Source organism: Vigna unguiculata, chromosome 5, assembly GCF_004118075.2.
Source record: "Vigna unguiculata cultivar IT97K-499-35 chromosome 5, ASM411807v1, whole genome shotgun sequence".
NCBI classification, from domain to species: Eukaryota; Viridiplantae; Streptophyta; class Magnoliopsida; order Fabales; family Fabaceae; genus Vigna; species Vigna unguiculata.
In genome coordinates, this window is record NC_040283.1 from 22773473 (window position 1) to 22789693 (window position 16221).

General features: G+C 32.9%; 1 protein-coding gene across 1 annotated transcript; it reads right to left on the reverse strand.

Moving 5' to 3' along the window:
- Positions 1-10946: 10946 nt before the first annotated feature.
- On the reverse strand, positions 10947-15732 carry LOC114183025 (myb-like protein Q). Its single transcript, XM_028069856.1, has 4 exons — positions 15246-15732; positions 15088-15167; positions 14760-14886; positions 10947-11731 (listed from the first exon to the last, which is right to left on the reverse strand). Exons 1-4 carry the CDS (start codon positions 15672-15674, stop codon positions 11192-11194), a joined length of 1176 nt encoding a protein of 391 aa, XP_027925657.1. The 5' UTR covers positions 15675-15732; the 3' UTR covers positions 10947-11191.
- Positions 15733-16221: the final 489 nt, after the last annotated feature.

A 16221-nucleotide genomic window follows, 5' to 3' on the forward strand; every position in this document is an offset into this window, starting at 1 on the left:
GTAAACACTTCAACATCATTCATAAAAAAGAAAAATACTAAGAACTCTCATGTAATGAAAACATAAACTTTATACTTCATGGAATGAGTCATCCTTCATTATTCACTCCACCCTAAATTCATTATGACTCATTTTCGTATGGAGTTCACAACATTGATCACCACATCACTCTCATTTACCCTCCAAATTAGATACGTAGGTTATCAATTCAATTTCAATTTCAATTTCAAACGGCATGCATAATTAAAAGTCTAAAAGGAGGCAATCCACATGAGAGTGTCTGGTACACTCCTTATAATCATACACATATGAAAAGAATTACCTGGAGTATGCATCATGCCATTGTAATCACAACTAACGCTCAATTTAGTAATGACCCTAAATTTAGAAATGGAAAACTAACACCTTCTAGCAAATGAAAGACAAACTTGGAGAGGGTGGCTTTAAGGTCTCTGCACGCTGTTAGCCAAATGGGGATGAAGAGCAAGTGGGATGAATCTCAAAACGCTACAAATGGGGATGAAAACGCAAAATATTCAGTTCAAAATGCTTAAAATCAATTCATAATCAAATCCCAACAAGTTTGGTGGTGAAAAACGTTCGAAACTCACCTAGATGAGGTCGGAATGGTGGTTGGCGGTGGAAAACGCTCGTGGAAACAGTGACACAGCGTAGGGTTTCTACGTTTCGCGTAGAGATAAGTAAAACTTAACTTCGGTGGTGAAGGAGTCTGACGTTAAGTGACGTTGGGGGAACAACAGTCTGACGTCCTTTTTTAAATGATGTCGGGGTTTTTTAGGCAGACGTTAAATTACGTCTGATCTGGAACGGGCAGGCGTTAAATTACGTCTGATCTGGAACGGGCAGGCGTTAAATTACGTCTGATCTGGAACAGACAAACGTTAAAAAAGTTTGATAATTTACAAAAATGCCACCAGTCATTTTTAACGTTGGACTTTTTTTGGGTAGACGTTATAGGGGTGACGTTATAATGCTTTTTTGTGTTAGTGGGTGGTGCATGACTGAGCCACAACAAAATGTGCTCAACACTTAAGGCGGTACATGGTTGAGCCACAAGAAAATATTCTTAACACTTAAGGTGGTGTATAGTTGAGTCACAAGAGAATGTGCTCAGCACTTAAGGCAGTGCATGACTGAGCGCCAACAGTTGGGCTAAGCACCACCAAAAAATTTCTATAAATAAAGAGCTTGGGTCTTCATCCTAAGCATTGAGTGGAGGCTCCATAATCTAGCAGTAGAGTAGAATAGGGTATGTGAGCCACAAAGGAGGTGCTCTTAGTGTAGATCTTATGTGTAGATGCTGCTAAAATTGCATTGTATTATTCTATAAGTAGTTGAACTCCCTTATGTCAAGGTTTGATGTAATCAATTCTAGTTCTATTCACTTCTACTTCTTGGGTATTTGTCTTTGTTTTCATTCAATTGTTTGTTATATGATTTATGCTTAATGATGACTTGATCACTCATCTTATTTCACGGGTTTGATTTGAGTTGGAAAATTGGTCTCAACTTATGTGGATGAATTGATGACTCATCCTATTTCACTGGTTGGGATGGAGTTGAAAGATTGATCTCAAACTTAGATCCAATCAATCAACATACATGTATTGGATGCTTCATGGCATACCAGAATGGATGTTGGAGGAGAGAGTCTTGCACATTAAAGCAAGGACTCATTCTACCATGAGTTGAGGAATCACACTAGGGTTTGGAGTCCTTAAGTTCTAGTGTATAAGAGATGAACCTAGATCTACATTGAAAGAGTACTCTCAAGACATTGAATGACTTACAAAGTAAGTAAAAAGATGGTAGTGATGTAGTAGAAGAAGACAAGATGAAATCAATTCATAGCTCATACTCCTCTCAATCTATCTAGTAAACACTATCTAGTTTTACTTTCACTTTTTATCACAAACCAAAAACACAAAAATTAAACTACCAATATATTTGCTAAATCCTTGTGGATACGCCACTTATTGATACTACTACATACCAGTACACTTGTTGGGAAATGGTTGTTGAAAAACAGTCATCAAGTTTTTGGCGTCGTTGTCTAGGATTTAGTTCAAGTATTTGGTATATCTAACTATTCTTTTTGTGAATATGTACATATTTGGTAAATATTGGGTTTGTATAGTTGAAAGTTTTATTTATTTTTTCATTTTGTACAGTCTTGGTTTTAATTTTTTGTTTTGTTTTCGCACAAATCTTAAGCAATAAGTAAGTTCTAGAGATACATATCCTATTTTCTTGTTTGAAATCTTGTGTTTTAGGCTACTAGAAAGAGATATCACAGGGGAGAATTCATCAATCCTCTAAATAGTTGCAGAACAATTCTAGGTTTCTGTTTTGTGGCTGAGCGCCACCTTATGCAGCTGAGTGCCACCTGAAAAATCAATTCAAGGAAGCTTTAGGGGTCTCAGCGCTGAGCGCCAATTTTGGTGCTGATCGAAAAATATGCAATGGCTGTGAGTTCTTGCTATATTTGATCCCACTTTTGTGAAACAAAAAAAGTTACTCTACAGATAATTTGATCTTTGAAAAAAAATAAAAAGATAAGTGATGAGTGCATATTTTTGCCCTCATTTAATGTTTAATTCTGGGTATTTAATTGAATTTGTGTGCTTAAAGAGTGATTTAATTGATAATTCTGATAATTAGACTGATTGAACTTGTGTGATAAAAATGTCTTAAAAAGTGACTTTTAGCTGCATAAATTATTTTTGGATATTTTAACGTTTGTTGATGCAGTTGAAGTTAAGATTAAGCTCATTCAAGGTGGGAAAATAAATTGATTAAAGTTACAAACCACATTTAAATAAGGCTAAAATTACCAAGTTCTGGAAAAATCACTTTTTCACCCCAAACATTACTTATACACTCCCCTCTTTCCAGATGGGCCACCAAAAACCTATTATGCACCCCTAATATTCCTATCTACACACCTCCTTCCACTCAAAGTTCAGCCTCATTTATAAGTTGTCATGTGGCAATCCTCCACTAATTAAAATTTCCAACCATTGTTGCGATGTGTCACTATCCTATCACTCTAAGCAGAACCAATGGAAGGTTGCCACCTCATCATCTCCTTCCCATCTCCCAAACAGAAACCCTAATTTTTCTCCTCTCCCACCATCACCATGTCGGCAACCGCCATCCTCCATGTCGTCCACCATCAGCCTCGCACCTTGCCGAAAACGGAGAGCACAGCAGCCACCCAAGCTTCATCTATGCATCTGCAGTGATGCCACAGTTCTTCACGCACCACTAATTAGCTTCAACCTACAACAGTCGCACCTGCACGACGAAACCACTGTGACCAAACAAGCGTCTTTGAAGCAGACCCATAACACTGTGTTGAACCTCGATGAATGACGCAAACTACCATTGTAGTAGCTTGCCACGACCTTCCTCCTGTATACGAGATGCGCGACCTTCACCAGAAACGCAAGCGTCAACTTCCTCCATTCTCGCATCAGATCTTGTCCACCATAGTTCGCGAAACCTGTAGAAAATTCGCGCTTGCGACTCCACTATTACGACCACGCACACCTAGTTCAGGAGAGAGAAAATGCATTGCCATGTGGCAGCTCCTCATTAGACAATCAAATGGTCAAATCTTGTCAAACAGTCAACTCTGGGCAAAGACTGGTCAAAGTTTGTCAAATAAGAGGGGTTGAATTGGAAATATTGATATTTTTGGATGTCTCTGTAAATTTGGACTATCAGATTTCAAAATGGCTGATTTGAAAAATTAATACAAATATTAGTTTGTGATAATTTATCATATATCTTTAAGTAATTTATTTATTTAATTATACTAGATATTTATATTATCAACCAACTATATTTGTCAAATAGTCTACATCTCTCCAAATATTTGTAAATATTGATCTTTATCTTTATTTTAAAAGATGTTTGAGAGGTTTTAGCAACCGAAAAGCCCAGCCCAAGTCCAATATAAAGAGACCAAGGAAGAAGCAGAAAAAAAAAAAAAACAAGCTTGGGACTTCGGAGTTTAGGAACCCTTAAGGGGGCCCTAATTTCATTTCCTTTTTCTCTCTCTATTCTTCTTTTATTTTTATTTTGCATTACATGAAAGGCTAAACTTCTTAGGTTGATTCCATTGTAATTTCTTAATTGGATTTTGAGGTTAGATAAACTAATTTGTTTGTTCTTTTGATTCTTGTTGAGATTTATTTTCATCTATGTCTTTTGGTTCTTAATTTAGTAAAAGTAATGATTTTTACATTGTAGCAAGTTAGCACGGTGTTAAATCTACATAACATAACAATCGTATGAGTCCAAGGGTTTTTAAATTTTAATTGAGAAGTTACATTGATTAATTTTAGAAACTTTCATATGATTGCATGAGTTTTTGCTAATGATTAAGAAGTTACTTTGATTAAAGGTGAAAACTTAGATTAGAATTAATCAAGAAGTTACTTTGGCTAATTAGCTTTTTACTAGATATAAGAGGTAAAAGAATGGACATGATTAGGATTAGTAATATTTAATTGAGAAGTTACTTTGGTTAAATTTACTAAGATTAATCTACAAAGTTCTTTCTTTTGATTAAGAAGTTACTTTGGTTGAAAGTAAGAACGCCAACAAATTAATTGAGAAGTTACATTGATTAATTTGAAGTCTTAAACAAGAAATCAATAACAATAATCTTTAGGAAACCAATGATGAATCCTATTCTGAAAAAGTAGTGGAATCGACCTATTTTTCTTTACTATTACTTTTATCTTATTTTATCTTTTTATCTTTATCTCTCATGTTTTTATTATTTTATTTGACTAATTCTTTTGTATAGTTTTATAAGAACTAATTTTTTAAAAATCAATTTCGTGTTCATTAGGAGACGACTTTGGGTTACTTTACCCTTTCTATTTTGTTGACTACTTTTTTAACAATACTGAAGTTGTTACAGATAAATAGTATTAATTTGATCGCGTCAACGATCAATAAGCAAGAACAAGTGATAACGGATTGATCCCTACCAAGGATGATGGCCCATGGCACATGCTTAGAAGAAAGGGAGTTCCTTGATCCCTTCCTTTGCTTTTATTTTCTTTAGTTTGAAATTCCATTAAGTTGGCTTGGTTGACTATTTTTAAGTTGACTTTTTGACCTTGACTTTGGGTTGACTTGTTGACTCAAAAGATTAGCTTAACCTTAAACCAACATGCTAATAAATTCCTTAATTTGCTTTTGTAGGAATAAGAAAGGAGGAGGACCACATAGGAGACACTTGGCGTCCTAAGGAAGAGAGAGAAGGAATAAGACTTTCTAGAAGCATCTAGAAAGGGGAGGCCCACATGCCTTGGACACCAAGTTTTCTAGAATGTTCTAGAACCTTCCTTTGGGAGCCTTGGCCATGAAGACTTGCCACCTAGATGGCTTGGACGAAAATTCACCCATGTGCACCCTAGGATGACCTACTTTCTAGAACATGCTAGGTTTCTTTTGTAATCCTTTAACTTAGTTGTTTTGCTAAGGGGCCCCTTGACTTGTCTATTTAAGGGGACCTCTAACACTTGTACAATGGTTGAACATTTTGGAGGATTTATACACTTTGTGTTTCAACCTTTTGTGAGAGTATTCCTCCTTAGGGAGTGGAGTTCTTTCAAGCCTTATCTTGTCTTGGCAAGTGGCGGCATACACCACTCATCTTCAAGGTTGCCATGGCTTCTTCTAGCCTAGCCTTGTAGTGGCGTGAATCCTCCATTCCTCCCCTTTCCCTTGCTTTTCATTTTAGGTTTCTTTACTCTTCTTGGTTTATATTATTTCTATTATATGTTTTTCCTTTTGGTTTCTTACTCTCTATCAATCCATCCTCCTCCTCTCTAGAACCTTGGAAAGGAACCTTCACATCTAAATAGCTTGCTATCTTAATGTCCAGTGGGGATTTCCTTGGTTTTCTTAATCAATCATCACCATATTCATTAATCTTCTAAAAGGAACAAGATAATCCTACATCAACAAGGTTAAGAAAGATTATAAGAAAGCTCTTCTTCAACACATGAGATTATTGATCAAACAAATAAAGAAGATGGCAAAATCATCATTAGAGGTTTTTTGGGTGGACCATGTGCTTTAAGAAGATTGTGCCATGGACCTAAAACCTAAAAGTGTTTCAAGATCCGTCCTTCCACCTGCTACAAAAGGATTAGAAACTAAACTTGTATTTCTTAACCTTATTCGTCATATCTATTTTCAGGAAAAGATCATGAGGATCTCTAATCTTACCTTGAAACATTCAATGAACATTGCGCGTAACAAAAGGAACTGGAATAAATGGCTTTGAATCCTTGACCAAGTAGTACTGAAGCTGGCTAAACAAGTCAATGATTTGAACCAAAAAGACAAATTGTTAATATTGAAGTTGGCCAATCCATTTATTAGTGTTGAAGTTGGCTAATCAAGTTCTTTTAAATTCTTGCACATTTAAATTTATGTTTTTAATTTTAGTTTTTGCTTTTATATATTTCATAAGTATAAAAATAAACATTTTGGGCAGCTGATATCTTTTGAGAATTGCACATAATTTTTTTTTCTTGAATTTTGGTTAGAACAAGAACTGGGAGAAAAATCTGAAAAACATTTTTGAACTTTAAAAGACTTAAGGAGTTGCAAAATCAGGAAAAATGGTTAGTCCTAGTACTTTAAGGTTTAAGATGCATTGTGAATTGAGTTCACAGTTTGACATAAAGAAAGAATCCACCTAGTAAGAGGAGAGAGCCAAACACCAATGGTGAGATGAGTGAGGCATCTTTGTTGAGTAATTTCACTTGTTTTGTGTTAAGGCATGTTCTTTGTTGAATATTTTTAGCTTAGAACCAAATAGCTAACCCAACATAAACTGAATTGTCCTTTGAGCCTTAGCTTTACATCCACGCACCCTGGGCCTGAATATGTGAAAATCCTACCTTCCTTACTGATGAGGGAGATAGAACAATATGTATGTGTTATGAAAAGCAAATTGGGAGCTGTTATGGAATCAAAAAGAAAGAAAGGTCCAGGTGTTATGAAGAAATGAAATAATGACTTGTAATGCAACCCAAAAGGTTGAATGAAAAAGTTGATACACCTTTAAGGGAAAAATGAGGAATTCCAAACAAGGTTGGAATAGAAAGAAAGAAACTCATGTCATGTGCATACCATTAAAATTCCTTTATTAGTGAGTGTTTGTTTATCCTGAAAAACCATACCTTTTGATAGCCCAGCCACATTACAACCCTTAAAAGACTTTAGTGATCCATGCTAATTGTGTGTACATAGTGATTGAAAAAAAAAATACAACACTAAGTGGAAGCTTGCAAAGTTGCCTAAAGTGAAATGCTCAACTATGGAGGAAAATCTCTTGCACTTGAATCAGAATTTGGTGAGAGAAATTGTGTTCAAAACTATGTAATTATTTTTGCACTTGTATTTTGATATTTTGAATGGATGTCATTTAGTACTGTGAACCATTCCTTGAGATTTCATATGAGTTCTTGGGCCAACTAATGAAAAAATTATTTTGACCCATTCTGTACAAACTGATTTTGTTTTGCTTTGTTTAGGGACAAACAAAGAGATACAGTGGGGTGTTGTGATAAGTGTCTAGAATGCATAAAGTTTCCATATAAACATGACACTTATCATGCTTTAATTGATCATTTTTTGTAAGTAAACAACCTATTTTAGCTTATAATTAGAGAATGAGGTATTCAAAAAACAAAAATAAGAAATTGATGAATTTTTGATGATTTTGCAACAATTTCTCAAAGAATTAAAAATGATGTAGTTGAGCCCCAATATTCACGGCTAAGCTCTAGTAAGGCGGTCAAGGAAGTATTTAGAATATGAATTTTGGAGCTAAGCCACAACAAAATGGTGCTCAACACTTAAGGTGGTGCATGGCTAAGCCACGAGAGAGGTGCTCAACACTTGAGGCAGTGCATGGCTAAGCCACGAGAGGGGTGTAACACTTAAGGCAGTGTATGACTAAGCCACAACAAAATATGCTCAACATTTAAGTCGGTGCAAGGTTGAGTCACAAGAGAATGTACTCAACACTAAAGCGGCGCATGGCTGAGCGCCAAAAGTTGGGTTGAGCACCGCCCAAAAATTTCTATAAATAAAAGACCTTGGATCTTCATTCTAAGCATTAAGTGGAGGCTCCACAATGTAGCAGTAGGGTAGAATAGGGTCTTTGAGGCACGAGGGAGGTGCTCTTAGTATAGATCTTATGTGTAGATGCTGTTAGAATTGCATTGTAATATTCTATGAGTAGCTAAACTCTCTCGTGTCTTGGTTTGATGTAATCAATTCTGATTCTATTCACTTCTACTTCTTGGGTATTTATCTTTGCTTTCATTCAATTGTTTGTGATTTGATTTATGCTTAATGATGACTTGATCACTCATCTTATTTCAAGGGTTTGATTTGAGTTGGAAGATTGGTCTCAACTTGTGTGGATGAATTGACAACTCATCCTATTTCACTGGTTGGGATGGAGTTGAAAGAATGATCTCAAACTAAGGTCCAATCAATCATCATATATGTATTTGATGCTTCATGGCATACCAGAGTGGATGTCGGAGGATAGAGTCTTGCACATTAAAGCAAGGACTCATTCTACCAAGAGTTGAGGAATCATATCGGGGTTTGGAGTCCTTAGGTTCTAGTGTATCAGAGATGAACCTAGATCTACATAGAAATAATACTCCCAAGACATTGAATGATTTGCAATGTATGTAAACAAGATGGTAATGATTTAGTAGAAGAAGATGAGATGAAATCAGTTTATAGCCCATACTCCTCTCAATCTATCTAATAACAACTATCTAATTTTACTTGCACTTTTTATCATAAACCAAAAACACAAAATCAAACTATCAATATACTTGCTAAATCCTTGTGGATACGACACTTGTTGATACTACTACGTACCAGTACACTTGCTAGGAAATGGTTGTTGAAAAACAATCATCAAATATCCATTTAGAAAAATATGCTTGAAACTGAATAAGTTTCTATTCAACTTCTTGGTATAAGTGTAATAGCTCTTTCGGAGCCTTCAAATATATTTGTAGTACTATGAATAATATTAACATTGATGTCTCACATTACCAAACAAGAGAAAAATTTATTACTCGTGAGAATTGTATAATTTGTTGCACTATCAATAAGACACATATCCTCATCATTGATGTTAGTGCCAACATTCATTCTTATAAACATATATATCAATGAGAAAATCTTTTTTTAACACTCTCATAACCAATGAGGCGATCAATGCTTCCATTTAGTTTAACAAAGAAAATAATAATATTAAGATGAGTAGTATCCATATGGCCATAATCAGAATCACCATCTTCATAAGCAAAGTTTGTTTCTATGTTCTTCTCATTATTTATAACTCAAATGGCATTTACCATCGTAATGATAATATATATTTTCATCTTATACGCCAATATTTTCACATTATTGTGCCACTTTTGGTGACAAAATGTGTCTTTGAAATTTCCTTTATAACCATGTCCATAATCAATATCATGATCATTAAAATATAAATCAAATTCACTTCTAGGAATGGAGCAGAACCAATTCGACATGTTTCATGACTTTCTATCAAAAGCTCATTGCTTTGTTCAGCCATACAAAGACATGAAATAAATTCAGAATATTTGTGAAATTTTTTTTCACAATATTGTTGTCGTAGGAGCAAATTAATTGGCTCAGATGCTTTATTTCTTTTTTTAATGGTATCACCAAGACCCGTTGCATCTAAATGTATTTCAACATTTAATGTCCAATATAAGTAGTTCTTCCTTGTAATATCAAGGGTCACAAATTCAAAATTTGTAAGGTTTGACATGTTTAGAATTAGAACATAAAATAATAGTAATAATAATCATCATAATATTTATAATAATAAATAATAATAATAATAATAATAATAATAATAATAATAATAATAATAATAATAATCATCATCATCATTAGACATAAATGAAGATTGATAAAGATAAATTATTCTTATGACAAAAATAGCAATACAAGATAAAATTGTAAATGAAGAAAGGATTAGGAAAAGCCTGGATTAAGACATGCATAACATTGTCTTTAGAGAGAAAAAACTTTAACTAGCCCTCAGTTGGTTGGAACATCATGCTGGTAACGTGTTATAAAATAGAGCTAATAATAAAGAGAAGAAAAAAAGAAAGATGAGAGAATGGGGAGTAACTTTTCAGTGTCTTATTACTAATAGAAAGAGTCTTATTTATAGATACAACATGTAACCCATAAATAAAACAAATCAACTAGTTAATACAAATATTGACATAAAGAGTAATGATTCATATGAGTATCAATCATATCAGTAACCATATCAAATTAATGGACAACCATTGATTCATAAAACTTTATAGTAAAAAAAAAAAAGAAACTATGTCATTTTAAAATCACATTACTCTATTTGTTGAAAAAAAAATATTATGAGAAATCAGATAGTTTTTAACTTAAAAAATATTGAAAAGAAGTGAGATTTTTCCCTTTTGTTAAATTAGGGTAAAAGTAATTTTTGGTAGATTTTAAGAAAATAATTTCCTCCCTTCAATTACTTTCATCATGATGGAAGAGGATAGGAGACACAATGGGATTGAAAAATATGTTGAACAAGATGAAAATCGAAAAACAGGATTAAAAAAACACTAAACAATTAATACAAACTTATTTTAAAAACTAATTTATAAAAACAAAAAATGAAATTGAAATTAATCAGACCCTTAGTTTCTGTTCTTCATTTTCATTTTTATTTTTGCTCCTAAAATCTGAGTTAGAGATTATTGAACAGTTGAAATGAACAGAAAGAAATGAGCACTACATAAGTTATTAAAGAAGCCACTGGTCATAAACAGGGCAGTCTGCACCAGTTATCCACGCAACTAAAAAAATGCAAGCTTTAGTTACAGCCGAAACATAAGCAAAACAAATGCGCATGAAGATGACATTCGAACAGAAAATCACAAGACAAAAGAAAGGAACTAAAATATCCACGGCATGGTACCAAACCCAACCGAACATAAAACCCACAGTTTAAATGATGTCTGGAGATAAAGCAAAGAAGAAACAAGGAACACGATGTGATGAGAGTCGAAACCAAGAGCACTGGACCTTAACCTTTTCTATAGATCATCTCCATGAGATCCATCTCCTTCCTCATCTGGACCTCCGGTACCATCTGCATGGCAACCTCGTAGTCAATCGTGCTCTCTTCCCCAGCGTTCACCATCACCGGCACATAACCACCATCAGCGGCGGCACATGGCACGTGGTGCTGCAGGCTCCACCCAAGCTCCTCCTCCTCGGAGCTGAAGTCACCTTCGGAGCTCTCGTAGCGAACCCGAAAGAGGCCCGTATTGGTGGTGTCATTGAGGTTCATCTTGCTGAGGGAGTTCTTCAAATCCTTCTCAGAGTCTTCCGCCGCAGTGACTTTCCTTATGTAGCTCTCGAGAAGTGTGGGTGTACCCTTGGAGTTCCTGCGCTTGTTCCTCTGCCTCTTTGCCTTCTGGCGGCGCTTGGTGGCGTTCCAGTGGTTCTTGATGGTGTTTTCGGTCCTTCCCGGCATTCTCCTTGCAATCTCTGCCCATTTGTTCCCGAGTTCCTTGTGAGCTTCGATCAGGATTTTGTCCTCCTCTTCGCTCCATGACTCCTTCTGCATGCGTGGATATGTGAAGTTAGATATACGCATATACATGATGCACTGCACTTGGTGTAGAAAGAAAAGAGAGATGAAGATGAAGGGAAATGCAATGAACAGTGATGATATATAAAAACTTCAATTTTCACTCTACACTTGCTTAACACCTGTAAAGTTATATTAAATAAAAAAGAAGAAGATAGTTTTAGGAATTTAATACGTGTGGTAATGCTTAAAGGTGTGCATGTAACATTTTGCTTCAATAAATGTTATGAGTTAATATATAATGAAAACAAGAGAAAGATATAAATAAATCGAATGAAAGAAAAAGTAAATATAGATAGAAACGAATGTATATGTATGTTAATACAAACAAAGGGATGGTATGCAAGAAACAAGAAAAAATAAGTGTCAATTTGAAACTCATATGTAGGACGCAACAAGAGGAGAGGCCAATTTCAAGTCACAGATACATTTATAAAAATTAATACTAAATTTGTTAACATATTAATTATATTAGTATATCTTAAAAAAAACACTTAAATAGATGAGAAACTAAATATATTTTTTAAAAACTTAATTGTATTATAAGTTTCGTATGTCAAAAATTATGATAAACATTGTTATATATTAAATTAATAACAATTTTTAAGAAAAATACACTACTAACTGTGTTATGAAAAATTTAATATTATTGCTACCTAAATAATATGTTCCCAAATAATGTCACGAAAAAAGTTACACACACTAAAAATAAACTAATTTTAACAAGTACGTAGTGCAATTTGTTATACACTTTATTTCTCCAAAATTTTCATTTTAATTTATTTGGATAATAAATGTTAATATGGGTGGGTTCAAACATGTGAGTCGATTTGAGTCATTATGGATTCAAATCCGAATAAATTGAAAAAATTTAATTTTTTTATTTGTTGGTTGACCTGATTCATTTAAATCATTTTTAAATGAATTTGAGGCGATGAAAAGCAAGTTGACTTACATTTCATCAATAATAATTGAATTGAATTGACCTATTTTTAACTCAATACATATGAATCGGGTTAATTATTTTTGAGACTCCTAATTTAGATTAAAGTGCAAATTAAAAGCATTTTATATTTTTAAATAATAACCGGGAAAAACACTGGAAGAAGAACAGGTCTCTTATTGTATTTCAAACGTTATAAATATCATTTATAATCAAATTAACTTTAAAGAAAGAGTAATAAATTATAAAGGAAATGGTAACTTTAAACTATTTTTAACTTTTCAAAAAGAAATAATAATAATAATAATAATAATAATAATAATATTCTCATACTTTATATGTAAAAGAGAAATAATATAATTTTATTTTAAATAAAGACTATAAAAAGACATAAAGTTCCATTTTAAAAAAATAATTTACCAAAGTGATAAAAAGTATTAGCCATTGAATATTATTATCTAAAATCACACAGAAAAACACACACACACATATATATATATATATATATATATATATATATATATATATATATATATATATATATATATATATATATATATATATATGTGTGTGTTTTTAGTTTTAAGATGTTTTTTTCACAGAATTTAAAGATGTTTTTTTTTTCTAATATAGTTTAATTATATATAATTTAAAATATTTACTTGAATTTGCAAATTAAAATTACATTTTTGAGGGGAAAAAATTCTGAATGTTATAAATCTTTTAAATGTATATTTGTGAATTTGAAAGAATTTTACTCTGAAAAAAGTACAACCAAAAGTACAAACAAATGCCCCTAAATGCTCATAGATTTCAGGGAATTAGTTATAAATGAAAAAGAATGTAGAAAGAATAAATTGTTATCTCTTATTCCTCAACTATAGATACATACATGATAAAACATATGGTGTCAGCTGAAAATGTCGGGGTTTTGTAATAAAATTAGCAGTAAAATATGTTTTTAGTTTCTTAATTTTTAATAAAAATTAGAATTATTTTTGACTTAATTTAGTTCTAAATTTTAAAAATACGTAAATTTAGTTATTTTAACCAAATTTTATTAAATTTATTTGGGATTTCAGACGCGTTTCATTATAACATTTAAACAGTTTACATAGTTTGACACATTTTCGTTTTAATATTAACTAAAAAACATTAAATAAACTTAACAAAATTTGATTAGAAAGACTAAATTCATATATTTCTAAAAATGATAGACTAATTTGGTTCAAAGTTTCAAAAAAAGATTAATTCTAATTTTCACTTAAAGTTAAGGACAAAAATATATTTTATCTTAAAAATTATATAAATACTACAATTTAATCCGTTTATGAATTTAATTTAATAAATAAATCTTTTATAATTTAAGTGAAGTTGAAGATCCTAAAAATTTTGAGAAATGAACTCTCCACACAGAGACACATGACTGGGTAAAATCCTCTTGTGTAACTTTGGCTACTGATATCTCAATTACCACTAAGACAATGCTATTTGACACTATTTTTTTTTTTTTTACTTCCATTACACACTATTTTTCATTACCTTTCTCTCTTTCTTTTTTCTTTTTCTTTGTAGATTAAAAATTCATTTTTGTTGAGATTAATTTATCTCTATAAAAGGTAGTCAAATGATAATTAATGGTGTCAAATACTTTTTTTTTTCTACTGCTAATACCAGAATTCATTTCAACTTGGAAAAGTTTATATCAAAATAGAAAAAAAAATGTGTTCATTAAGTATTTTATAGATGATATTATTAACTTCTATCTTTCATAAAATATTCAATGAATATACTATGATAAACCATTTGAAAAATATATTAAGACTCTCGATTTTTATTTATTTTCTGACAAAATTTAGTGTGGACTATTAATTTTTTTTTAAAAGATAATAATACATTAATTAATGATTAACATTAAATTATGTCAAAAAATAAATAATAAAAATAAAAAATAAAAGTCTTAGTATCATTTTGGTTAGGGATGAAATATTGGTAGAAAATGTTTATAAGTGTAAGAGAGAGAGAAAGTAAGCAAAGAATAGAAGATGAAGTAACCCTAATGTTTGGCCGGAGATGATTGTGCCACCTCTCTCTGCACTGTTTCCCAACCCTGCCATTGAGCAACCTGGCGATGTGCGACCATTTTTTGATCCCGAAGCGTTTCACCAATTGGACAAGGACGCTACAAAACCACATAAAGCGTTCACCATTTGTCCAAGCAGATGAATAAGGGACAAAAAAACACTAACAAACCTCACTAAAGACAGGACCTAAATCAATGAGGAAAATTTTCATTAAAAGCTTCATAGGCGAAACTGCAAAGAATTTAATAACAGACAGAGAAAGATAATTAAGAGAGAGAGACAGAGGTTTTGGTATATACCTGTCCTCTTCAGCACTCCACTGGCCTTTGATTATGTTTGTCATCCTCTGCTGAATTTGGCCATTGGTCTTCCTCTGCACCTGCTTCATGTTAATTAAAAACATTAACATTTCCAGTTCCAATGACTGATGAAAGATAGTGACAAAAGAAGTACCCACCTGAGGATCTGAAGTTGCACTTGGACCAGAGTGAAGGCGAGCCTTCTGGGAAAAGTCCCAGATGACCTTGTTGGGGTGACCATGCATGGATTCAACATTGTTTGGTGCATAGGCCATGGGGTAGTAGGGGTTGCCATACCCTCCCTTCAGGCACTCATTGGGGTAAGTGGGTTTGTAGCCACCTGAAGAAGGGGCTGCTGAGGACAAAGAGAATAATGGGGCAATGATGGAGGAAGAACCCTCTGCGAAAAAACTTTCAGGGTGACCATGGTTTGGCTCGTTCAGGGGATGGTGCTGCTGAAAATGGTTGAAATTGTTTTGGTACATGAAGCTGCTGTTCTCTTCTGACACATGAATCTCTGATTTGATTTCAGGGAAAATCCCAGAAAGGTAGTGCATTTTCTCAGGGAAGCTTGGACTAAACTCCATGCAAAATCTGAGAGAGGGAATGAGAGAGATTTTGTGGTTTTGTGTACGAGAAATACGGTCTCAGTTCTCTGTGTTTGTGTCTGTGAAGAAAGGGGTGGAGTCCTAGGTTCTTATTATAAAATCAAGTTTAAACAAAGGAGATTCATCTGACACGTGGCAGTTGTGATGTCAGTATCCAAGGGCTCAGATTCGTTGTTTTTGTGACTGTTCAGCTTCCACTCTGGAGTTACCAACCGAAAAAAATAAATTGTTTTTTTATTCATTTTCTGTAGTGTTTATGAACAAGAATGGAAAATGAAATGATGAGTTTGTTACAGAATTCTGTGCTTGTAGATGGTTTTGGACAAATGTTTAAAAACACATGAATGACATGTAGCTGTTGCACTCATAAATAAGATTAGAAATTGCATATTACGTTTAATCAACTTTAATTTTTTTACACTTTCAATTTCATTGGTTATTTTCTCATTATATTAGTTATCATATTTATTACTAACTTATTCTTATTTATAAATATAATGATTTCAAGAAAATCAGTTAACTATGT